The 26,296-nt window shown below is 46.4% G+C and overlaps 2 protein-coding genes across 2 annotated transcripts in view; one reads left to right on the plus strand and one right to left on the minus strand.

Moving 5' to 3' along the window:
• Positions 1–12: 12 nt before the first annotated feature.
• LOC131211359 (vascular endothelial growth factor receptor 1) lies at positions 13–19,592 on the minus strand. The gene is made up of 17 exons (XM_058204789.1): positions 19,488–19,592; positions 10,959–11,449; positions 9,622–9,794; positions 9,218–9,553; positions 7,959–8,103; positions 6,805–6,819; positions 5,361–5,521; positions 4,794–5,298; positions 4,547–4,719; positions 3,966–4,007; positions 3,089–3,821; positions 2,532–3,008; positions 2,293–2,461; positions 1,529–1,761; positions 849–1,444; positions 637–790; positions 13–572 (listed from the first exon to the last, which is right to left on the minus strand). Exons 2-17 carry the CDS (start codon positions 11,038–11,040, stop codon positions 136–138), a joined length of 4,431 nt encoding a protein of 1,476 aa, XP_058060772.1. The 5' UTR covers positions 11,041–11,449; positions 19,488–19,592; the 3' UTR covers positions 13–135.
• Positions 19,593–23,011: 3,419 nt separating this feature from the next.
• Positions 23,012–26,296, plus strand: part of LOC131212299 (protein daughterless) — a 55,594-nt gene continuing 52,309 nt past the window's right edge. The window contains exon 1 of the mRNA XM_058206106.1: positions 23,012–23,127. Within this exon, the coding sequence (XP_058062089.1) occupies positions 23,043–23,127 (85 nt within the window). The 5' untranslated portion in view covers positions 23,012–23,042. The remainder of the gene's footprint in view (positions 23,128–26,296) is intronic.

The following is a 26,296-nucleotide window of genomic DNA, read 5'->3' on the forward strand; positions in this document are numbered from 1 at the left end:
ATAAGTTACATTTACAATTAATGCGGGTTTGACACTTTACACTTAATAAGGTTAAAAAGTTTTACAAAAATAGGTTTCTGCTTTTCGTCCGTTCCATTTCTGCTTCGTCAAAGTAAGAAATTACAGTACGTCCTACTAGCAGCGCTTCTCTTCGACAGTGCTCAACGCAATATAGCCCGGATTGCTGATGGCATCTGGATTTACACCAGCCAACTCGTCGCTCGTCGGTCGTGGCCCCAGTTTGCCACCCTTCACATTCATGTACTCTGGTTCTTGGCTGTGTTTGCTTGTGCGTTCCCTCGGTTTGGGACTGATAGTTTCGTGCTCCGAATCAGAATTATACCCGTTGGTGACCGACGACGGGCGGTTGTTGCTCAGCATCGGGATCTCCTCCGGGAGCCCTTTCTTGTTGTGTCGCTTGCTGCCATTCGGCGGACTAGTATCGAGATTGTTGCGAATGGTTGGCGAATGGCGCTGACTGTTGAAGCTGGTGAAATCAAATTGACTATCCTCCGAGTCCGACTTGGTTCCTGACATTTTGAGATAGTCTTTTTCGTGACGAATTTCGGAAACTGCAATCGAGAGTTGTTATAACGATAAATCAAACCTTGCTTCTCGGCCTTCGACAACACTTACTTGGAGGCAGAGGTAAAATGATGCCATTAACGTAGTTTGGTGCTGAAGGAGCCAACTCTTCAGGAGGACCCAGATTGGCTAGATAGTCCGTATCGCCGCGTTCCATTTTCTCAGCATTCATCGCTAGGTATGGCTCGTTTAGCTCCAAGTAGTGCTAAAATGGGAATTGCATTAAAACTAAGTAAATCCCAAAGCTCACGTGATATACTTACGTCACGCATTTCATCCGGAAGCATGGCGTTGAATCTGCTCTTCAAATCCTTGAACGATGGTCGAGAGTCTGGCTTAACGTTCCAGCAGTTTAGCATAATATCGTAAATATCCTGGTTTGAAAACTGAGGCTTATCCATTCGGTAGCCATCACGTAGCTTGTTGTACAGCTCCTGGTTCGCCTCCATGCCCGGATACGGAACCTTGCCCAAGGAGAACAGTTCCCACAGCACTATTCCGTAAGCCCACACGTCTGAGTAGGTGCTGAACACATTATCGCTGATACATTCCAGGGCAAGCCACTTGAAAGGCAGCGGCGCTTCGCCCTTCTTCTTGTAGTTGTCGCTCTTGTACATCGAACGAGCCAAACCAAAGTCACAGATCTTCACGACGTTATCGTCGCACAGGAGAATGTTTCGTGCGGCCAGATCACCGTGCAGCACCTTGCGCGAGGCCAGATACTCCATACCGCTAGCGATTTGCGACGCCCAGCATACCAGGTCGGTCGTGTTCACAGACCTAACAGGACCTTTATAATCCATGCGATAGTTTGATCGCCACAGAGGCTCATTCGAATTGATCGAGTTCAAATCTTCCACTGGACGATAACAGGGTAACGCAACGCAAACATCGCATTAGTTGAGTGGATTACTGAAGCGGCAGGCGCAACGGTTCGACTTACCTTCAACCGAGGTCATGGCCGTGGTCTCCGTATTGCAGCTATCAACCATGCCCATGTTCTGCAGCCCCGAGTGGCGCACGTAACCTTTGGAGTTGACTTGCTTCTTCGGGTCGACGTACTGCTGTGTCAAGCCGCTGTCGATGTGATTATGATAGAAAGCAGTCGCATGTTGTTGAGGGTGACGATTTACATTGTTGGTGGAAAACGACAAGTTTATGTACTTCAATCCTTGACTACGTTACCCACGGTTAGCCACAACACACCAGCGTACACCATCAAAATCACCCAGATCACCACCACAAGCGTAAGGAAAGCAATACAAATACACACACCCCAATGGGTTCCGGTTCCGGTTTGATGTTAGGTGACACGTTTTGCAATAGATAATGAGTATTACACGCATGAACAAACCACAGAGAACGTATAGAATGAGACAAGAAAAATGAATAGTAGAAAGGAGAAATAGAATCAGTTTGAAAGTTCACCAGTTGAGTTATTGTTGTTAGTGGAGCCATCACAGGGTTATTCATTTCAGTGCATCGTTGTGCAACGGGCAAACACTTGTATGTGAGGTTAAATTGAGAAACTATAGTTTCAGTAGTGTTTGTTAGAACTTTTAATTTAGTCTTAAAATATCTTAAATATTGACACAAGTTAATATGGCTACTTATTGACCCGTTTATTCCGTCTATTCTAAAAACGTTGCCGTGCTGTTTTATTCTTAGATTCATGCAAATAGTGCAAATAGAGCTAAGGTTGCTTACCTATTGTAATGATAACCACTCTTCGACCAACGTAACTGATTGATCTCGATCGTGGGATCGATTTCTCCCGTTTCCTGGTTAATCTGGTCGATAAAATGGGGCCGGCTTTTGAGTAGGAAGTTTTGTACATTGCCAAATGGACAATACTCTACGATCACCATCAGTTCACCTAAAATCGATTGAGTTTAATAATTATCCGGTACGGGACAGATGCTTCCTGCGCAGTAATGTGTACGTACGTTTGGCAATGTTTTTTGTGACAGCTCCTAACAAATTCACCACGTTGAGATGCTGCCCCAAATGGACCATTATCTTAAGCTCCGAAATCAGGGCGCGCATCACTTCATTGTCGGTTTGTTTCTTAACCATCTTCACAGCGACAGTCGTTTCGTCTTCGTTTACCATTATGCCGGCGGCCGTTGCCTTCATGACCACACCAAACGCACCCGTACCGAGCTGCTTACCGAGTTTGAGCCGTTCCTTCGGAAATTCGTACTCCGAGTTGTACGGCAACAGATCAGCTTGCTCATCCAACGCCACGTCGGGGTTGTAACAACCCAGGTTTCCTTCTTCAAAGTTGGCCAACCCGGCGGCCTTCATGGTCTTCACTTCTTTCTTCTTTTTACAGTAGAACAGTGACACCATTACGATGGCAACTAAAAGAAGCAACAGGAGCGCCACGATCGCATATATCAAGGACTTTTTCACAACGGTAGCTATCGAAGAACGATGCAAAGGAAAGATTAGCATTTAATACACTTCAACCGAATGGTACGGAAAATTCAACGAAACCTACTTCGAACATCGACCATCCACTCCTTCTCGATTGCGCCCTCCTTGTTTTTTGCTACACACTTAAACAACCCGAACTCTTCCGGTTTGAGATACTCAAACGTGAGCGATGTTCTGGTCATCTGAATACGGGTGCTATTTTCATCCAACTCGATGGGCGCCCCATCTTTAAGCCACGTGACTTTCGGATCGGGCGTTCCTACGACATCGCAGTCGAGCTTAAGGGGTGCGTGCATTTCCACGGTTAGGCTGCGTTTGCCACTGTCAGAGAGAAGCTGAGGAGCAACGGGCGCCACTACCTTCATGTGCGTAGCCCTGCTTTCAATCGTGCCATTTACGGTCTTGACGTGGCAGTAAATCTCCCCGGACTGATCCGGAGTCACATCTTCGATGTTTAATCGAGCTTCCCAGGCGAACGATTGGCTTGAATATGATATCGTTACTCCATCGCCAACTAGTAACTCATGATCGTTGTGCACGAACACGATGTCGCTCGTGTAATTATAAACCAGCGCCGAACACACGTAAGATACGCGATCGCCAGTAGTGATCATCTCTTTCGGTTGTACCCGTTCGAGCACGATCGTATCCGATAGATCGCTGAGTAGCAAATCCGCCTGCTGGATTTCACTTCCTTCCGAGTTGCTGGCCTTGCAGTACACAATTCCCGGCTGGTCAGTGATGGTGCTGTAGGTTCGCGATGATGTGATCACTGCCTCTTTCTTGGTTTCTGCTAACTATACCGATAGGAAGAACAAGAACACGAAACTATTTTACACCCATTTGTTAAAATTTTTACAATCGATTAACAATGTCATTCTTGGCAAGAGTCTACCAATCGCACAGAGAAGCAGCGCAGAGAAGCTCATAGAAGTTCTTACCATTCTGGGTGCGTGCTCCGAAACGATATCCGGGCCCGAGGACTAGAGAAACAAGTGGAAACAAGTGGGTTAGCACGAAGCACAAGGTAAGCGTAGTTTTAGTACACACAAAACCAAACACGTCGGAGGAATTGTAGCAGTACCAGGCGAGAGCCGTTGCGCTCCACCTTGGCGGCATGCTTACTGTATGCCCTGTGCTATTATTGATCGTCTGTCGTTAATTATGATTAGAGTATTTCGAATGGCATTCCCCTACACTTACCTCTGGCTCGGTCTCTAAGCAAGTGATAAGGAACTGATTAATATCCAAGACAATGATTTGTTAATAACATTTCTTAGTTAGTCAGGTAGACTTAGAGTACGCAGTTGGGCGGTATTGAGCAAATGCTTGAAACGAGTTTCAAGAAATGTTGAACTGCTAGTGGAATGCTTTTCTAGTCACATCCATATACAGCATCGCGCTAGTGATGAACGAGATATCGACTCTTAAACACAAAACATACAGTAAATAGACCGACATGCATGGTTTGACTGACTGGTGGCAGCGAATGTTAAAACAGAATCCTCGGCTTTTTACTTACATCCCACTTTGCTGAGTTCGTCAATGCTATGGAGCAGTTTTTCCAAGGAATTTCCAGACACGGTTGAAACATGAACGATATGTCTGGCCGGGGGTAACCAATGCTGCGGCACACGAAATTAACCAGCTCACCCGGCTTTGCGAATCTACTGTCCATGTGTACGGTAGGTTTGTCTGAAAAAGGAGTGTCCGATTAGGTCCAACAGGTCCACAGCAGCTCCACGCTACGGCCCAATTCTCGTACTCACCAGAAACATTAACGAAAATACTATAGGTATCCGTCGCGTTACCGGCCATAGCCACGGCAGTATACGAGCCCGTATCGAACACTGTCGGATCGTTGATCGTCAGCTTAAGGTAAGTTGAGGTTTTTTCAAACTCATGCTTGCCCTGGAGACTTGTCTTCAGCTCATCATCGTCCTTTAGCCAATAGTAGTCAATGTTGGACGGGTACGATTGGTAATTAAGGACGATAATGATGGGTGACGTTTTCCCATTTTGATTGCGCCTAACACTTATGTGGGGGAGCTTGTTCTCCTCGGTCAGCTCTACAAAATCGCCCGACGAAGTACGCACGTGCAGCTTGTAGTTGTGATAGTTCATTTTGTTGCCTATGTCAAACACTTCGCAACGATATGTTCCGTTGTCTTCGCGTGTAGCCTTTTCGACGATTAGCTCCCGCGAAACGAATTCCCGATGGTCGTATTGCGGATCCGGAAACACGTTCAGGTTTCCAACCTTGACGCGGCCACCCTGCAAAAGATGCAACAAGTATTATTACAACGAACCTTTAAGAAGAGTTAGGTGTTCCGTACCTGCGCCACCGGTTTCAAATTGGGTGGTACCTTCCAGGCAAGGTCCACATATATTCCTTTACTAATGTTGGCTTTGCAGAGAAGCCTAATGCGCCGTCCTAACGGCACATGGTTGTTCGTATCGCTCTCGATGATAGGTTTCAGCAAAACATCGCCAAGTGCTAATAGAATGTGTTTAACAAACCATATGTTAGTAAAATTCCACTAAATCTCTTCAATAAGCACAAACACACACTCATCGGCTGGCACAAAAAAAATCAAAAACGGGAACATCATGCTACAGGAATGGTATGGCGTCAGTCAAAACATGCGTTTCATGCAAAAAATATGTTATTTGTTTGAATGTTAGTTAACAAGCAGCAAGACAGGTGATTACTTTTATAGGGACATCACACTTAAGCGATACAATAAATAGCATTTTAGTAATAAAGCATGCAAACAACAGTACCATAGCTAAATGAACCCAATCAAACATAAAACATCGTCAAAAAACTAAGAATACAAACACAACAGGCGGCTCAGATCACAGGTTCCAATGGGGTTGTCCGAAAGTCCAATTTTGGGAGTGCTGAGCGGATAGTGTGCCGTAATCTATAATCATTGCAAATGATGGACCGCTCCCACTGGTCATGTTTGAAGCTCGCCAATTCGCTCCGGACGATGCGTTGCGTTAGAGAAAGGTGTTTTATAATCCTCCGGAGTGGCGTTAATGCAGGATCGTCCGACAAGTTTGCTCCCTAATTACGGACCATTCGATAGTTGTTTTATTGATCATTTTTTCTGATACCTAGCGTCGCTGCTGGATTAAGTAGTAATTCAACAAGGCGCGGTAAAACCAGTTGACACAATGTTCTCGAAGGTAAAGAAATTTATGGGACAATCGGGCAAGAAGAGCTATTATTGTATCGCAATATGGACAATGATCTACAGTCAGCTATTTAAGCATATCAGCTAAAACGCTAAGAAGAGCATAGAGCAATGCATAGAGCGATGAAGTGCTCCAACTCTGCACATAAGACTAAATGAATGTGTACCTATTGGGGAACTGTGACATCACCCTTCATATATCCTTCCCAGTGCGTTTGAAAACAATCAGCAGTTAACGGATTAGATAAACATAGTATCGCGCGACGTGATCCGGTAGATGATCGTCTTTGTCCTTAGGACGATAAGTACCGGCGGCCGCGCATTAGAAAGCGTTCTTGCTTGCATTGTAGATTAATGTTGGACAAGACAGACATGAAAAGGTGTTACGGTGTATTAAAAGATACGGTGTGAATTATTGAACCCTCGTGGAAGACACCACACCACCAATCCAAAACCACAAAACCATTCTATAACTACTAGAGCGGCACCCCAACGCACGGAGCTGTTCTCGTTAGGTTCTAATGTGGTAAGAAAGTTAAGTGGCAAGGAACGCGGGCGTGATTTTTGATCCTCATACCTTCGTCTGAATCATCTGAGCAGCGCAACAGTAGAGTAAGCACGTTATACGATATTGCCGATGGAACGCGTTATTGTGTTGCGAAATGTAAGGTAAGAGAAAAAGTTTCGATATTAGATTCTTGGTGTACGACACGTCATCACTTTTAGGACCGCAGCATCGATTGATTCCCAGAAACCATTAGATGTCGAGAAAGGAATAGAGAGATTCATTGTGTGTGCCATGGAACATGGATGAGTACATGGAGACCATCACTTGGAGCGGTGGACGCATCTGAGTATAGATTGAAGGACTCCTATATTTGACGCGCTAAGCAGTATTCCCCGAGGAACCTGTTTTAGGCTGTATTGAAATCCCTGCGGATCATGCTTTTAGCGCACGACATTGCAATTAGGAGAAAAAAGAACGACAGCGTTACAGTACATTAAACCGATGATTAAATGAAAATAGGAAGAAAATTAAGACGAATAACAAACAATATGTGCAAAAGAAACAGCGAAAAACAGAAAAGTGAGGAAGGTAGATTGTATAGTAATTACGTGAAAAATTCAATGGAAGTATTGTAGATTTGCCATCGTGAGGATTGACGAAAAGGATGCTCGGTCTAGTAGGACTAGCTGTAGGTTCTCTACTATGGACATCATAAACAAGAACGTTCCCGGCAACCGTAGCGTTGGCAATGTCCTCCTCGATCGCACCCGAGGCGCTAGTGGAGCCCACCTCCGTGCTATTTACAATGGTTTCGTTAACACTAACCAAATCAGTGTAAGCATTAGTGAACAGCGTAGCATTATCTTCATAATCTTCCGCCACAGAGCGTTTACGCTTCAGCAATGGCAAATTTGGCTTCGAATCTTCGCTTCCGGTGTCTGTTGCCAAAGCACCGTCCGCTAGGTAGTTAAAATTTTGACCGAATAGCACCCTTGGAACATTCTTCAAAGGCAACATTTGCAATGTTTCTACAGTGTTTAGCTGTTGTTGACGGTTGAGCCGCCGATTGCCGGGACGTTTGTAGTTTGTCGATGCTGCTGGAACAGTAATACCATCACCATTGTTGAGAGAGCTGAACGACTTGGAAGGTACAGTAAGCCGTTTCCGACCAGTGTCGGGACTTAGCCTAAGGCCGAGACAACTGCTTGCGGCAGAGAACTCACAGCGTTCGATGATCGTTATTCCGAATTCGATTTTGTGATTGGGATTATTTCGCTGCTGACATAGGTACGGACCACCATGCTCGAGCGAGTGGAAGTTGACCCGATATCCTTGCGTTTTACTAAACTCATAGTCTTCAACCAAATCCTGGAGCGATAGAGAGTGGTGTAGAGTGATAATTTAATACAATGCTGGAACAACGTTCGAAGGAAGTGGTCTGCGAGAGAGAAATGCTCATAGACAGCGTAACGATATGTCTGTAAAGATAGAGAAAGGTATCGATCGGGCCAAAGATAATTCGGGTTAAATTAACTCTGTTGCGGTACAATATGCTAATACAATAATTTACAGTTGCCTAAATAGAGTAAACTTAACTTACGGAATGTTACAATGTCCAAACCGGATATACGTATACACATTTCTTCTTCTACGAACGTATTTTTTACAATGTATTGATACAGCTGTAACCACGTTAAAAATGGTCGAAATATCGGCTATCAAAACAGCGAAAAAACATTTAAGCGGACTGGTGCGGCTAATTGATCGATCGTGCTCGATGATGTCGGCTGCAAACCATTTCAGCCCCCTCGAGTTGGAAAACAAAGTAAAATCGTTTCTTGGTTTCGTAAGGTTTAAATTATGGAGTAGACGGACTTGCAAAGAAAGATCCTCTCCGCTGCACTCCGAGAGCAAGCAGATTTTCCTTATTTACACAGAGGAGAGCAGACTTCACCCACGGCCTAATTGATATGGCTCTCAGATGTGCACATATGTAAGTAAAACTCCACTGCAATAGATCGCACAAATTATGATATGTTTTTTTTGTTTTCTGCCAGATGTGTAAATCCATAATTTCGTACAATATGTACAGCCAGTTAGTAAACGGACTTTGAAGTTTCAAAGGATATACTATGAAATGTACATCTAAGAATCGAGAACAGGGAAGTATTCTCGAGAGTTTATGGCACTTTCGGATTTTTGTGTGGGGCAGTTTGGTAAAAGAAACAAACTCTACGTACATATCACCATATAAGACATCTTCAACCTGTCTGTATTGTTGCGAGAAGTGCAATTGAAATCTACGTAACCAACGTTGAACCGTGGATAGTGCACTGTAAAACCTTTGGCCGGATCGTATGTAGTTTTAAAGAACTGAGTCTAGAAGAAGGTAGAAGAAGATTTTCGATAGAGTGTCCTAAAGAATGCATAGAGTATGTCACTGTAAGAGTAGAAGCTGCAAACGGTGCTGTGTCGTACTCACCCCGTCGAGATCTTTGCTAAGTTCCACCTCCACGTCCGGGTGCGTTGGTTTACAGGGAATAACGAAACTCTCGTACTGATTGACGCGAAACACAGGCGCTAGAATGGGTACCAGTGGTTGTTCGTCGTCTTTGACATATATGTAGATGGTGGAAGCCAAATACGCCGCCACCATCTCGTCCAGTTCGTTGCCCTTGTGCTCGTGCCATGTCTCTTTATGGACACAGTAGTACCGGCCAACCGTTGCTGCAGTCGCGTCCGTGATGATGAGCACGCTGCCATAGGGTTTATCAGGATCTTCCGTGTCGTAGCTGGCCGTTCTCACATTCGGAGGATCCTGTAACCGTAAACTCATAAGTCAGATTCAACCCATTGACCATTAGTGACTCGTCTCGGTTGGCTTACCCAGTAATACGATGCAGCATAATGCTGCCAAAGGATTGGTTTGTGAGACTTGCAGGTGAAATTCCGGGACTCATCGAACGGTAACACTACATACTCCTCGGCTGTATCGATTTCCGGTGCGTCATGTTCCATATTATCTTCCCGGTCCTCGATCAATAACTCATCGTCGTGAGCTTGAAAAGAAAAACGGTTCCCATTACGGTGAGAAAAAAATATGTATTTGCAATCCTAATAGAACTGCATTAGAACATTGCATTAGAACGAGAAGATCACCCGACGAGAGCGCTTTATTTGTAATCATTATGCTATGTCAGCAGTACGATCGAAGCAAAGTTGTCTGACGGCTGACGAGGGTGCAACAGGAATTTTATCGTTCATTTTTTATCAGTTCCTCTCTCCGTTTCCGTTTGCAGCGCATGTGGAGATACGGTACTGGGTGGTAATGGCCGTTCCCACTGACAGCATTCCTTAAGTCAGGAATATTTCTACACTTCCGCTGCATTTGTTATGATTTCAAAGTTGGTTCAAAGTATGGTTTTGTAAAGTTATTAATTCTTCACCTCTTGTTGAAATAAATACAACCTCACGGAGCAGGTCTGACACTACTGCAGCTTCCTCGCCTGATGTTGCGGGTTAACCAGAGCAAACGGGCTCGTCAAGCCAGTCAGACTTTCTACATTGAGGCCATTTCAGGTGATGTAATTAGGGCAACCGGTGATGCCGTACAAGCAGGGAAATCGGAGATTAATGCATGTGGTGTGTGGGCCGCCGGTGTAAAAGTGCATGAAATTTAAGTACCTTCTGCGTCTTCAGCGTGTGTATGTCAACGTGGTTGAAGGGCGGTGGCCGCGTTTTGCGCAAGGCAAAGTCTTGTATCAATTACAGAAAACCGCTGGGAGAACAACTATAGGGCATCAGTCGTTCAGCATAAAATATCTTACAAGGTCTAAGCCTTCTACTTGAGTTTCGAATACAATATGCAGAAAATAACTGGCAACTTGTTTGGCAAAACCCTCAAACCAGCCTGAATTGCTTGGGATTGAATTTTACTCGTAGATTGTAAGGCGTACGTACAAAGATCACATGCCAACGACAATCACACGCTTTTGATGCCACATGTTACGGAACATGAAAAGAGCATGACATGTTCCTGACAAGCTTTCTCAATAGAGCATAAACACTGCATTACGCATTAAGACAAACGTTTCATTCAATTTGAAAAAAATACAAGGAATTAATTGCAATGGTTCTAATGCATGAAATATTGCAAGTTGCAGAAAATGATTGTAAACATGTAAAACAAATGTTAAACAAACTCATCATAAAGTAATACTCACCATAGACGTACGCCGATTGCCGGAGCACGATCAAGAAAGCAATGCACGTTACAACTAATATCACAGTCATCGATTTGCCCATGTTGATGCTAATGTAATTCGCTAATTTCCGCTTATGGCTCCAATCACACCCGTAGCTGGTGCTACTCCGTACCGTGGAACACACTCGCTCTTGCGCACTTTGTCACTCGACACCCTACACTTCATATCTTCCTCGCGAACTGAGAGCAATCTTTCGGGCTCATCCTCTCGAGCACTGATCCGTGATTTTCGCACTCAATTATTCACATCGTTAAATATCCTCCAGCTGAGAAATCTTCCCAAAGCGGCGTTCTTCTTTTTGTTATGGTTTGGTTATGTTTATACCTCTGTGCTATTCCCAGGTTCTCACTTTTCACGTGGACACTTTCGAGGGAGAGTTTTTTCACTTCCACGCGCTTTCAGTTCGGTTCGGCTTATGGTGCTGACACCAGCCGAGATCGGAACTGGAACTAGAGTACACTGTTGAAATATTTAGTTCAAAACAAATTATAAATAAAACACAAATGGAAGAAAAACGATCCACAAAATTCAACAGGCGTGATTTGCTGACCAAAACGTTCCCAAAGGTGGACAGTAGGTCGGCTCAGGCACAGCGTCAAAGCGGCCTAGTCAGCGACTATTTGTCAGGCGAAGGTCTACATCGTCTTTCCGGTGCGGCCAGCACCTTCTTCGTGCCCAGCATATGGTGCGTTTTTCGAACCTACACAAACACGCACTCCATCGAGGGGGTGCATTCCGAAACATGAAACAAAACAATTCCCGTGGGTCCCGCTTGGTGCGAGATATGTACCATCATGTTGTATTTGCAGAGGCCGTTAAAGAGTTGACTTTGGCAACGGAAATCATGGCCCGGGACTCGGACGTTCGAAGCCGATTTCTCTGTGCCCTCTGGGGTCCGCAGTTGTTGTTCGACGTGTCGCATCGGTTCTGGATGTGACAAGCGATAAATTAAGCTATCGGCATAAAACAAATACCGGCATATTTCCTGCTCCGTTGGCTTTCACTTCCCATGCTGAGCATGCCATACAAGAAATCTATTTTCAATCTGCTCCACAAAGTCCAAGTCCGGGTTCTTTTCGTCAACTTTCGAACGAACTTTGTTACAACTCACTAAGACGAGTGCTGGCGGCAGTCGTTTGTCAACTCCTTTTTCACAGTACCGGCAATGCATTGCAGACAGAGCGTACATGGCCCGTGTCTCCGGCAGCGAGAACGGCCAGCTCATTTCCATTGGATGGACGGTAATTTAATCAGCTCGTGGACCGCAAATCACCCTCCGGTGTCCTTAGGGAGCACACTGTTTGTGGAAGCGAACCACCAGGAAAGTCCTGTCCTGATCGGGAGTGGCCAACTTGACTGTAATTATGCCATTATAACACCATGAGCACGTGAAAGTAGTTACAATTTTGCAGTAAGCCAGGAACACAAATCGCACCAGAGAAGCGATGGTTGATGTTGGGTGATTCAATTTAAATTGCTATATTTGTTAAGCTGCCAAACAAGTCGTTGATTTTGCAAAGCCATCAAGAAGGTCTCGCGGAGATGCCTGGTCGGCGAGGTAATAGAAGCAAATGATTATCCCATTAGCACTAGTTGAGGGCATGTAAATATATCCTTATCGCATCACATTCCAGTCCATTGAGGCTTTAAATAGTTCTCCAGTAAACATTTAATCGTTGAGCTGGCGCGCACCATTCTTGGCCCTTTACGTGAAGCGTTTAACGGGTTTGAGTTTGAATGCAAAACAAAGGCAACGATCTCGCGGTGGCGCCATTCGAAACTGCACTTTCTACGCATGCAAATGAGCGAGAAGGTCCTAAATTTGTGCATTCTTTCCGTCCGGTGGGTAGTTCGCTTGATTCGCATCGTTTCAGCGCTCAACCGAAGCAATGGGCCTCGCAACGAAACTGTGCCGGGGAGAAAGAAACAAGAAGTTTACTTTCAAGGAACCGGTGCCAAGTTGCAACTTACTGCGTGTGTCTGGCGGGGATGAGAGAAGCGAACCGAAAGGAGGACACATAAAGTTTTGCATATGTGCGTGATACATCCTCCAAGAGCGCTCGGGCACGGGTTTTGCGGTGATTTATAAAACGAACTTCGTGATGTATAACGAATTCTTTTGTTAATCTGCCCATCATACTGCGGCCTAAACGTTTTTGTGGAATACTGATTCAAAGAAGCATTTGTTACTTTTTTATGCAACAAAAAACCATTTGAACACCCCATCTCAAAATTATTCGCAGTTAAATAAAGTTCACGAATAGTTATTCCCTATTTTTGAAGGAAAAATCTCCGCCAGTCACATAAATTTAAATATTTTCCACTGACAACGAAACGCCGGCGACCTCCGGACGGTTACTTGCTGCGAAAAACATTGCCGGCGTCCGGTAATCATAATGTTGGTGTAAGGTCGAAAGCCTCATCCAACGTTGAAAGCATACTTATTTGACCTTCACTACCTACTGAACTCGCGGAACCGCACTACATAAGCGCAAGGCTCGAGTGCCAACGGTCAGACGAGCCAGGACTATCGATTTTTGGTTTATCCGCATGTCGAATGTCGCTCACCGGTTTGGCCAGCACAAATTGGGGCTTTGTAGAAAGCAAATATAAACTCACTTCACACCACCAACCAGGAAGAATTAAGTCCACGCTTGTGTGGTACGAATGACATCAATACATTCGCGCAAACGTGGACCTCCCCGCGGGGACACTTTATACCGCAACCCGCCTTTAGCGCCAAACATATGCCGTGTGACCGTGACGTGCCGGCCACGAATGGTCACGAAAGAAACCGAAACCGAGGCAAACTGTTGCATGGCAAAACTCCTGACCCCAAAGGCACTAATTTCATCACACACTCTGTTAATCCATTTAGTCTCTGGAGGGTCGCGTTTGATTAATAGTTACTTTCCCGCGGTTTATGATGGCGGCAGGCGGCCATCGACTTTGGGCAGCTTTTGAGTCCCAAAAATTAATGGATAGAATAATGCGTTCATTCCAATTTTTCCGAGGATACAATTTTTCAATCCCGTCTAAATTTGGGCGATGGCATCAGTTATGTTTGCTTACAGATCATCGGTCGTTTGCAATTTGTTGGAACATGCGACCTTAACGAAAGCCTAGTTGGAAAAATCCTTCATTGAAAGCACGTTAATTATTGGAATTCATAATGATATTCGAGACCCTCACAGATTCGAGTCGAATGATCTTGTCCTTGAATTTTTCAGTAGAAATCCGCCGTATAAGCGGTAAACTCGTCACCACTCGGGGCAGCAATAATATCTGGACCGATTTCAATTGATTTAACAGCCCATTGAATAAAAAAACGGGACATGTAACCACGTCGGTCACACATGGTAGAGTCACAATGCCGTACAATTGGCGAAGCTCATGATCTCATGCCTGTTTCCAAGACACCCTCTCCCTCTGTTCCGTGTTCCAAGATGCTACAATTCTGCATGAGGCGTAAATCATCTTTCCGCGCTCACCCATTTTGCTTGCTTTTGCAGAAAGAGAATTTTGTGAATGGCCCAAACCAACTGGAAACTGATGTCATCTCGACCGGCGGATGGTGGTGAGTCTACCGAGCGAGTGCGCATCGGTGGCTGGTGACTGTTCAGCAACCGCAATAAAATGGCATCAAACCGTGCAAACTTATGAGAGTCTCGTCAAGTCTCGTCTGAAACTCCGAGGCTGCGTCATAGTGACACATCCACCAAGGCGGGAGATCTTGAGTGGGGTGACGACGTGTATCGAAACAAACCTAGTTCGCAGTTAATGAAACAAATTGTGGCACCCGCAGTCTTACGGCGGGTGCTGAATATTAAGACGACGTGTTTTCTCGGTATTCACTCCGAGGGAGGCCAAAGTTCAAACGACACACCACCGTGAGTTATCAATCTACGTCACACGATCGGGCTGCGATCTAACACGATCGCGTTCCATATGGTCGTGAACCGTTAATTTATGTTTTCGCCTTGCACCGCTGTTTAGGTCGAAAAGATTACTGCACGTTCCACTGATTATGTAGCAAAATGTCTGTGGCATTCCGTGGCGTCGTCCGCGGTGCTGGTGGCTGCTATGAATACTAAAGTGCCTAACGGCAACCGGTACTGACTTTGGTGAATGCGGCACATTGCAAGAAATTCCGACCAGTAATGAAGATGCCCCATGGCTTGGTCGAGCGACATTTCGAGCATAAATTTTGTGCTTCGACTGTACACGTTCGTGACGATTTGCATTCATGATTGAGAGTATTGTGTGAAGGATGAGCTTCTTTTCTTACGGGGCTCTATGAATTTAATATTGAATCGGAATCGGAAACTATCAAATAAAATTACACATCTTCTGTTGTCTTAAAGTAATCCCTTTCTCGCTCTCGGAACTGCGATGTAGTATTCCAGCACCGGTGCACCATCTACTGCGGTATTGCAAGAGATGATGGGCTCAATCCAGTTCCCACTCGCTATCAATGACTTCCTGGTCAAAGGATCAATATTGGTTCCGTGTACGCAGCATTGCAGCTAACGTACGATGCGAAAGAAAATCAATAAAGCTTTTGCTGCTGATATCAGCGTAGCAGGAGAGAGTATGCTGCGTATAATTAGATTGCGATAACCTATGATAACCTGCAATATGTTTACCGCCAATCTCAGTTACTGTAGATCGTGGCATTTTAAATATAAACTTATTCCTGAATGCTGTTTTGTTCAAGCTGTTTTTTGCTAACACTATTTTCTACAAAACCATAATGTACCTCCCGAATGTAACAGTCTTACTTAGTAATGTGCGGAGAAATATTCATTAAATCACCAAGGCCATAATCAAGTAAACACACCAAACCGGGCGCGTTTTCTAGGGGTCCAGTCCAATCCTCGTGGGTCGCGCGAAGATAAGAGATAAATTTGGGGAGCATGCGCGTGCTGGAAATAGATACGGCGCCATACAGTGTTCTGCAGTTTCACTCGGTTACTTGGTCAAGTTGAAGATCACAAAGCAAACAAGCAGCAAGGTTTGCAAAACCACTTCAATCCAGGCGGGCAGCAAGTGAACAAGAACTGGTCTCAACGCTTCAAAATGGCCGCTGGAAGATGGCGACCACATGACAGTTACCCCCAGGGGCCCGGAAAGTTACCAGTCGGCGGTTTTGATGACACCAACGGAAACGTAAACCATCGGGCCGTGCTTGGGTGTCGTGTTGTACCGGTTCCCCGGGCGATCTGTTTCCAGGTCGCAAATGTTTTCCACGGGGTGGGTTGTTTTCCGGGTTTAGCACCTATGCCGAAGTCAATTGTGAACCCACGTCATAAGCGTGCTATTAGTTCTACCGAACGACACCTAGAGCCCGGGCAGAAAAAAAAGTCCTGGGATCAGTGCCGCTGCGCGTCTGGATCGGCGGATCTGTTTAATGTCGTCTGGGCCCGACCGGACGGAACCACACCCTTTCGGAACCATCCAGCTCGCAACTGATCCGCAACGATCTGCCTCTTCCTGAGCCACGACTGGAAAGCATTATAAACAACCGGGGAACGATCTCCGATGCGATCGGTTCGATTGTGAAGTAAACAAAAATTATGAGACCACAGGAAGAGTTATTGGCTTTTAATTCTCCGCCCGAACCGAAACGTCCGGAACCGGCACCGGGGACGGGAGCATAAAATGCATGCTCGCGATCGTGGTGGCGGTGGTGGGTTGGCCGGAAACGACCGATCAATTGATTACTATTGACTCCGGGGGCACCGCCGCCCCTGGTGACACGGTTCGATGACGGAGACGGACCGCACGGCACGTTGAATGGGATCTGGAAAGAGAGTCACGGCCGGATGAGGAATGCACATTCGTCACTGTATGAGTGTGTCTGTGTATTGATGATCGTATCTGGATGCGTTTTGTGACGCTATATGCTGTCTGTTGTTTACTTTGCGCCGGGCACTCACTCGTGAATAAAACGGTACCGAGCAATGGTTTCGCAATTTTACAACCCCTTGTGAGATGTCTGTTTGCACCGGAGCACGCGATATCCGCGAATGTGTTCGTGAGATCATGGGACATCGGGCCGCGAATGAATCATCGAACCACTTGAGGTGCGAGGCGTGATTGCCGAATGAATCGTGCGCACCCGATACGCCAAACCTCAAGGTTTGCGCCACGATTCTGGAACCTTTCCGATCGTTTTTCAGGGTTATGTGGTCCCCCTAGGGGGCTGAAAGACCTGAACGAGAAAAGTAGTTTCGAAGCATAACCGATAAACTTTCAGCCTCGAAGAGCCCAGCATCACCAGCCCCCGTTGCGATCGAGGAGTCAGAATACGTCGCGCATATCAGGCCAAACACTTGTGTTGTGTCGTTCGGTTCTGGTTTGTTTCTTTTTTGTCATGTTTGTTTCCTAGGGTGTCCGTTCTGATATCTCTCTTGTGCCCCCTGCATCGCTTCGGTTCTTATCCGGAATTTCCTTATTCTACAAAACTTATCGCGAGAAGTCCAACAGCGCGCGCGTGCACACACAACAGAAACTATTAACGGGGTTCGCCCAAGTTTTCTTCGGTCGTCAGAGTTTTTTTTAAGAAACGCAGCGTCTTCAAACGACCAACGACGATAATAGTAATCTGCTGTCGCGCTGTGCTGCGCAGTCCTCCGTGGGACCCGTTAGTTTGTAAATAATAATGCTGTTATGTTTGCGCTCGCGGGAGAGAGAAAAATCAAACGTTAAATTTCTGAACGGCAGAAGCGACACATCTTGGACCAACATTCGGCTTCGACCATTCAACATATGGTGGGCCCTTGAGTGCCCAAAGGGACAAATGTTTGCTTCCACAGAAAAGAAACCACTTGTAGACAGTTCCTCCCATGCTCCATGTGCAACTAATTAACCTCTTCTTTTGGGTGGGCCCCGGCGCAATAGCTCAGAAGTTGGACAAATGCGACACTTGAGTGTGGCGCAACTGGACAGCCAAATTGAGAACGGTTTTCTTCTTCTGCCACTTGTAGTTCGAGTCACGACACGGCACAAAGTTTAGCCCTTGTCGGACGGCCAAAGTTTTATTGTTTGTGAAAACGATTTGTGACATTCTGGCACATTCTCCACCTATGGGCCCACTGTGACAGCATTAATGGTGGAAGGGAACTTCCACCTGTCGGCGAGTTTATTTTAAGTTTGTTTGTTTCATAAACGGCCATGCGGACATTTGGGGGGCGAAAGTCGTGGTGTGGTGTGAAAAATCCGATTCCGTGGCGGATCGTATAAAAGGAAGTTCAAACGAGAAAAAAAAACCTCGCCAGCGCCACATTCCAGTGTGGCCGCGGTGCGAAAAAACGCTACTCCGGGAGTGCCGAGATTTGATTCGCAGATTTTCTTTTCATTCCTCTACAGGTTGCCAAAATTTCCCCCTCCAGAGGGCAGAGACGCTGGCGGAAAGTACCAAGGCCTAGAATGCGGCGTCGTGCAGCAGAAGTTCGAACAAACATAAACCCACCGAAAAGCATTGCCCGAGAGCGCTGCTGCCTCAAGATGACTCAAAAACCGGTTCGGCGGACATGATCGCGTACGCAGAAGGAAGCGAGCCGTTTCGTGGGTCTCTGGCCTTCTGGCCCTCGTTCCCCTCGCGTTGTTACGTCACTGGAGTCAAACCACCAACCTGAGGCCATGGGTTATGACGAGGCCACCATAACCAGTATCTTCGATCGATCGAATTCCCGATCCGGTCTGCGGTGATCGAATGGGGAGCCCGTAGTCTCTCTCTCTCTAATGGCATGCTGCTCCCGATTTCCCGCCAGGGGTCAATAACATCCAAACTGTGGCTACAAGTTGCGAAAAATTGTTCTTCTTCAAGCGCAACTCGCTACTCGATCCTTCGTTCCAACGGGTTATGCTTTCAAGCCGGAGCACTGGGCCGCTTATGTTGTACCGGCTGCCCGCGTGTAGCGACCGAAAAGATAGTTAATCAAAAAGCCCGGCACACTAAATTTAGCACACACATTTATCTTTCACCACACGACACCGCATCCCCGTTCCCGGTGCACCATTCTGCACTCGGGCGAAGTGCATGGGCCCCAACCCTAAGAGACCTCGCGGGGTATTTTACGTCTTCTTCGCCTCCAAGAAGCCCCAGCCGAGCCGTGGGCGCACACACAGGCACACTTTGGCTGTCGCCTTGGGCGCTTGTTTTTTTCTTCGTCGTAATACCATTTATGAATTCAAACACATTCAAAACCAGTGCGCGAGGCGTTGCGCCGCGGCCGCGGTTTATCGGCGGATCGCACGGGGAAGCGGCCTCCGGTCAACCGAAATTCAACACTTGGCGCATGCAAGGCGCGGCGCAGAGCCCCCCACCGGGTATCAACTTCCGAATATGGCGTCCGATCGTCGGGTGGCCACGTGAGCCAGATGAGCCCGCGCGCCGCTCATATAATGCGCCACTGGGTGCGCCAAGGTTGTTTGTGTTATTTTTTGCACGCCACTTCACGCCTGAGATAGGCACTGACTCACTTAGTAGTGGTTTTTCACGGCAATTCACTTGGGCGCACGATACACAAACGCGTTCGAATACTTAACCGAAAAACGCGTGAAATTCGAAAAGTGATTCTCGTAAAGTACGTCCGAACGCTTGAATTTTTTTGAAATAACTCTTTCTCTTTCTGTGTATTTTCTGACCGCCTGAAGATTTGGTTTCGACCGATCGTTCCCGGTCCCTGGTTTAGGCAAACCAAACTGAGGGGCCACATGAGGCGTAACATAATGTTTTTGACATTACAGATTAATTTTACTGCGGGGACACACGATGCGTAACGTAACAAGTTTGACCTTAACGATTAATGCCAAACTGGTGCGCTTCTGTCAAAACGTATATGTTTTGGCCGAGGCGTAAACAGTTTGGCATTAATCGTTAACATCAAACTTGTTACGTTACGCATCGTGTGTCCCCGCAGTTACGCTAGTTTTCACGCCTCATGTAGCCCCCCAGAAACATTTTTCGTTCGCGTTCGCGTGTGTGCGTGCGATGGTGTTTAAATTGGATTGTTCAATAAGTTTTGCGGTTCGATAAAAGAGGGAACAACATTTATGGCAAACATTTATAGAATTCATAAATTGGAGTCTCGTTGAAACCAGTGTATTGATCGAATCCTTTCTTCTTTCATCCTTTATTGATCCTTTCTTTCTTGTCCTAACACGTGCGTCTTTTCTATATATTGGTGTCAATTCCTAAATTTTCGTTCCAACACCGGTCGAGTTACTGGGGGGCTACATGAGGTGTTCCGTAATGTTTTTGACATTACAGATTAATGCCAAACTGCTGCGCCTCTGTCAAAACGTTTACGGCTCGCGCGAGGCGTAAACCCGAGCGTAATTATTCTTTTCATACGCTTTGCTTACAAACAGAGGATAATTCAAGTTCCTATTTGCTGGTATAGCAACAAAATCGGAAAAAACAGAAAACAAATTCAGAAATCAATTAATTTCTCTTCTATTTCTATTTTCTTGGACCAAAAACACGAACGTATACACGTTTGACATTTCGTTTTTAAATTTTTGCTGCCACACGAAGCGTAAACGTTTTGACGTTACAAATTAATTTTACGCTAGTTTTCACGCTTCGTGTAGCCGCCTAGTAACACAATCCGCGAACACACGGTCTTAAGGCGACCAAGACGGTCGAATCTTTCCCAACAAAGCAATAGTGCAAGAAGGATGAGAAACATCGCGAACAAAATGACTGAAAAAGAACACACAATTGCCCGTGAAACGGGTTGGTTGGCAGCGCGAAATCGGCGAGCGAAAAAAAGAAATCAGCAAGTAGAAAATTTTCGATTTGAAGAGATGCTGATTTAAATGTCCGCTCAGCGGTTGTACCCGAAGAAGAAGCTGTTTTGTATCGAGCAGCGTTTCGATACGATTGCATCGCTAACAGCGTTGGAAGTTCTCATTCCGAGAATCCCGATGAGTTAAAAAAAAACTTCAATTTCCGATTTGTCTTGCATTCACTATGGCCATTAACAAACCACAAGGCCAATCCTTGAAAGTTTGTGTATGAATTTGGAAAACCAATGTTTTTCCCATGGTCAATTATATGTGGGATGTTCACGGGTCGGAAGAAAATCTGCGTTGTTTTTTCTTGCGCCTGATAATAAAATATGTAGTGTAGTGTAAACAACAAAGCCTAGAAAAGCATGTTAATGTTAATCAATGTTAATCTTTGATGCTCTCTGTAACAGTTTGTTTTAGGGGTGGGGTTGTTGGTGCCGCCCCAACCCCCTGTCACGCCGGTATCGGGAATCGAAAGCATGGCCGGTTGTGTGTCAGTCATATAAATAATAAAAAAATAATTTACTGGTATTTTTGCTATAATAGATTCAAATATTTTGTCTGCGCTATAATTCCCAGCAAAGCTTTATAACAAATGCCATAAATTTAGCTTTTTGACAATAGTCCTTTTTGCCGAAAGCACGGTCCTTGGACCGTCCATCGGACACTCAAACGGACATAGTTGCTCCTTGGGTTCTCAATAAGGCTACGTTTTCCGTTTACTGTGTTGTTGTAATAATAAAACACCAAAGAACTTCAGTCAATTTTGGGTAATTAATTTTTTTCATAACGTTCCATTGAACGACTGTGCGTTACCGTTGTACACAATTTGATCGGAACCGTTTGCTGTTGAACTGGTTTCCACATTAGTGGATATTAATTCCCCAGATACAGCCTCTCGTTTTAACGGGTATTAGAGTGTTCTTAATTTCCTCCAAAATAAAAACAGGAATTTAAAGAAATGTTGCAACTTTCTGACGCGTACAATTGACAGTGAAGATTATAGCAAATCGAGAAGCCATAAACACCACAAAGGGTTGAAGGGTTGTCCCAAGAAAGTCAAACGCTAGTGTTTGCCCATCAAGCGAATGAAAAGAGATAGCGCACAGAATCCGTTGGCCCATCCGTCGATCCCTTTCACACTCGCGCCCATTTCGTCTGCCATCTCTTTCGGGGCACAGCATTCGCTCTCGGTGTGTTGTTGGTTTCTCCCGCTCTAGCGTCAGCTATCTCTTTCCCGCTTGGAAGTCTCAAATAGAAAACCAGAGACCAAGAACGCTCAGGATCGAAAACATCAGTGAGAGAGCGCAGAGAAACGAGAGAGAATAGAGAGAAAAGAGTTAAATCTCTCTCGTTTCGTGTTCGGGATTTTCGTAAGTTGAATCGGGTTTGTTCGGGATTTTCGTAGTTTGAATCGGGTTTGTTCGGGTTTTTTTTCGTGTGCGCGCAACTTTAGCCGGGGACGGACGCGTGTAATTTCCCGTCATTCGTATTATTTCACCGTCGAACCAATCAAAAAAATTCAAGCGTTCGGACGTACTTTACGAGAATCACTTTTCGAATTTCACGCGTTTTTCGGTTAAAGTCACCGCGAAACCGTGAAACGCGAAACGCGAAAGTGCCGAACCCCTGAACCCCCTTTTCGGCGTGCGTGCGTGCGTGTACGTGTACTCTGCACCCTTTCGTGAAAGGCCAGCAGCGGCGGCGGAGGAACACGGGACCTGCTGGCTGGGGTCTGCTGGTTCGGAACTGGACACTGCGCCGTGCGCCGTGCGTGATCGTGCGGGAAAGGAGTTTTCCCCGTTCGCCCCTATTTTGAAGAATCGCCACGGATCGCTCTCCCATCGGAGGAGATTGCACCAGTGTGTGCTCGAGTGTGTTAGTGTGTGTTGTGCGTGCGTGACGAATGGCCAGTGTGTAGGAGAAGAGATTCAATGAACCGCAGTGGTGCGGGCGCGTGTATGTGCACGGCGTTTGGCTGTGTTGAATAGGCGTTTTGCTGTTCCCTCTCGCTCTATTGTTCGTCCTCACGGCAGCAGGCAGCAGTGGTGGCGGTCCGGAGCGCGCGGTCCTGCTCACGCCGCCTGTTCGCCCCGTCTCACTCCACCGTCGATCGTTTGTGTGCATGTGTGTGTCTTAGGGAGGCTGCAACGCCGCGAGAGAGAGAGAAGATACCGACCGCCGTCCGGGCAAGTTGGTGCCGAAACTGTCGGGGAGAGGATATCCTAGAGGGTCCTAAAAATGGCCACGAGCGACGACGAACATTTCCATCTGTACGAGGTGTTTCAGAACTGCTTCAACAAAATCGCCAACAAGCAGCCGCCTGGTAAGTGCGTCGCCAAGTGCGCGCGCGTCCTTCTTCCCCCTGCAGGGCGGCCGGAGACGGAGATGACGGCGGTGGGCGACCGCCTGTGAGCGAGTGTGCGTGCGGAAGAAAGGTGCCGCAAAGAGCGTAGCACGGGCCAAGAGTAGGCCGTGCGTGCGTTTGCTGCGATCGTAGTAGTATGCGTGTCACAGCGAGGGTATAATTTTTATTATTCCTCTTGTTGGCTCTCCCTCTGCCTCTCGCATCACGCAGCGAGGTGGCCGCTCTCTGTCTCTCTCTCTCGGGCCATCAACCACTCGCACACATACACGCTCACTCCCTCCGTCAGCAGCGGATCGGTAAAGTGCGGGAAGACGCGTTGGAAAATTGTTCGTCATCCATCCCAGCTTCGCTCTCTTTCCAGCGCACTCGCCCGTCCCGTTCTCGCTCCCTGTCACCGTCTCGCTCGTGCCGTTGGGCCGCCGCCGACTGAAAATCTTCGTGCGTCGTGTCTCGAGATGTGTGGAAAAGGGGTTTCGAAGGGTTGTGGCGCGGGTGAACAGGGAGGGGCGCGGGGGCTGGCCACGATCAACACACCGAAGTGCAATAGATATTGGAACACTAGCGCAGGTTGTAGGGGTGTGAGTGTTTCGGTCGATTGGTTTCGAACAACGACCGTCCCTCGAGCGAAAAAAGAGTGCTTCTGCTGTGTGCGAGAGAGAGAGAGAGAGAGAGTGCTCGCGAGAGTCTGAGAAAATAATGATTTTTCTTCCCCAAAAATATCGGGCTCGCCAAAAACCGGGGCGAAAAGTTTATGCAGCGCCCGTTCCGATGTTGTGGCTAATGTTGTGTTGTTTGTTGGATTGTTGACCACGGCAGCAGCAGCAGCCGCGGAATGTGTGTTGGTTGTTTTTGTGCCAAGAAAACTACCACCACATTCCCGGGCCCGCGGCCGTTTCGGTGTGTGGGTGGACACACGGACGATAAAGTGCGTCGCATCGCGCCTTTGTCAGAGAGCGAGAGCGAGAGAGAGAGCGAGTGGGTTGTTGGAAAATAAAATGCAAATTCGTAAGGCAATCGGGAGGACAAAAACAGCGACGACGATTTTGGTTTGTTGCATATTTTCGATCATTTCCCTCCGTTTTTTGCCTCTTTTAGACGGAGCATGCAGAATCCAGCAGGAGAGTGAGTGGGAATTTTCTTCGTCGCCGTCGACGATGGAGCTGTCTCTCCATTTCCGTCGGAAAATAGCCCTACACGCCCGGTGGGCGAAAGGGCCCATCGCGCGGGCATTTGTTGTCATCGTCGTCTCCTACGGAGGATGCGATGCTGTACCCAGTCGAACTGTCAGATGCAGTGGCAGCCAGTAAAGTAGCGGAAACAACAAGAGAGCGAGCGAGCGAGAGAGAGCGAAAAAATAACACTTCTTTTCAAGGCAGGAAAAGTAATGGAAAAGCAATCTCGTGCACTGACATTTCCGCGTTCGGTTTTCTCATGCGCCCGAACCTACGCCGGAGGCCTGTGGGGCTGCCCCCGCACGCACACCGTGGGGCAATATCAGCAACAGTCGGCGGCCACAATGTTGTGCCCCCTCTGTACGTAGACGATGTATACACTTTGTTACTGAAGCGAAGTTGGCTTGGCGGCCTTCGTCGCCCGCCGATGGGTGCTTAGACGTTGCACGGTTCCCTCCACACCCAACACGGCCTTTATCTGGTGGGGCACATGCCTCGAAGATGAGTTTTTACCTCTACCAACCCGGGGGTTGGTATTTACAATCGTGTCGAACGGTGCCTTCATTCCTTGGCCGTTTTCGATTCCGTTTGTTATGCTACGGTGGCCAACAAATATCGGGCCAACTCACTTATAGCTCGGAAAATCTTTATGCTGCTAAATGTATGTCTCCTTATTGTCGTTATGTTCGTTTTGCAAGATTCCTCTGTACCATAACATCCTTTGAAATAACAAAACTTCTTTCTGGCCGAAACTTTCCCACCTTCGTACGTTGGCCTTACTTGCCGTAACGGGTGTCCACCGTGACGTCAAAGTTTGCGCAAACTTTAAAACTTTTGGCGTTGGGCAATCACCATCATATCTATTTAATATCGCTCCCAGACGCAGTTGCGAGACCCGGCCGCAGTGTATTCGGTCGATTGGCTTAGAGATTGTTTCGAAGGCTGCCTTCCGGTTGAAACAGCGACTGGTCTGGTGAATCATACTTTTTGTTATGGTATCGGCGCCGATAAGACGAATCCATCAGACGACCACCACCACCAGGGTTTGTGGTTAATGTTGCCGGGGTAGATAGAAAACGCAAAAAAACAAGTGACTGTTCAGACCAACGTGCCCCAGAAAGAAACGCCTTTTGAGTTTCTGCCACGTAACGCTTTGTTTATCAATGTCACGTTACAGCATTACAGCGTTATGCAATATGTCAACAAATGTAAAGAATTAATGGTAATATTAGGCTCGGGGAAAAAACCCATAATTTCTATACGAAATTCAAAACTTTACTTCAGATGTTTCTGAAGGTCCGCTTCAAATATACACCATTTTGTTGTATAATTTGTTGCCCTTTTCAAGTTAGCTTCATGATACCTCTCTCACATAAGTAAGGACAAAGATTGGCGAAAAATTCTTGTAATCGATTTTCATAATCTTTTTTTATCAATTAGTCATTAATTTATCAAATTATCAATTATTCAGATCCCATTTTCTTATCACTCGGGAAGTTTTGCAATGCGAGAATAAAGTTGGTAATCGCTTAATGCCAGGTCCGGACAAACATGGTGGATGCAATATAACTTCACAACCAAGCTCACGGAGTTTCTGTTTAGTCACTACAAACGTGTGTTGCAATTTATTGTCAGTAACAAGCTAACAACAATTGTCAGTTGTTGACAGTAGAGATCTGAATTAAGTGTTTAGTCATAAGGAAGCAACTCATAATAAGTGATTCCCTTCAAGTTCCACCAAATACACAGTAGAACCTTTCTGGCCGTCAGTCCTGACCCGTTTCGGATGCTTCATCCCTCTTTGACGATGATCGTTTTCTCACGAAAGTGTCGTATGTAAGCCACTTCTCATTCCCAACGAGCACTAACTTGAATGTGATCGATACATTACGAGATATCGATCACTACCTAGTATCTCCCGAGTAACTAATGGATTTGGTTTTTACCCAACATAA

This window comes from Anopheles bellator, chromosome 2 (genome assembly GCF_943735745.2).
Source record: "Anopheles bellator chromosome 2, idAnoBellAS_SP24_06.2, whole genome shotgun sequence".
Taxonomy (NCBI): Eukaryota; Metazoa; Arthropoda; class Insecta; order Diptera; family Culicidae; genus Anopheles; species Anopheles bellator.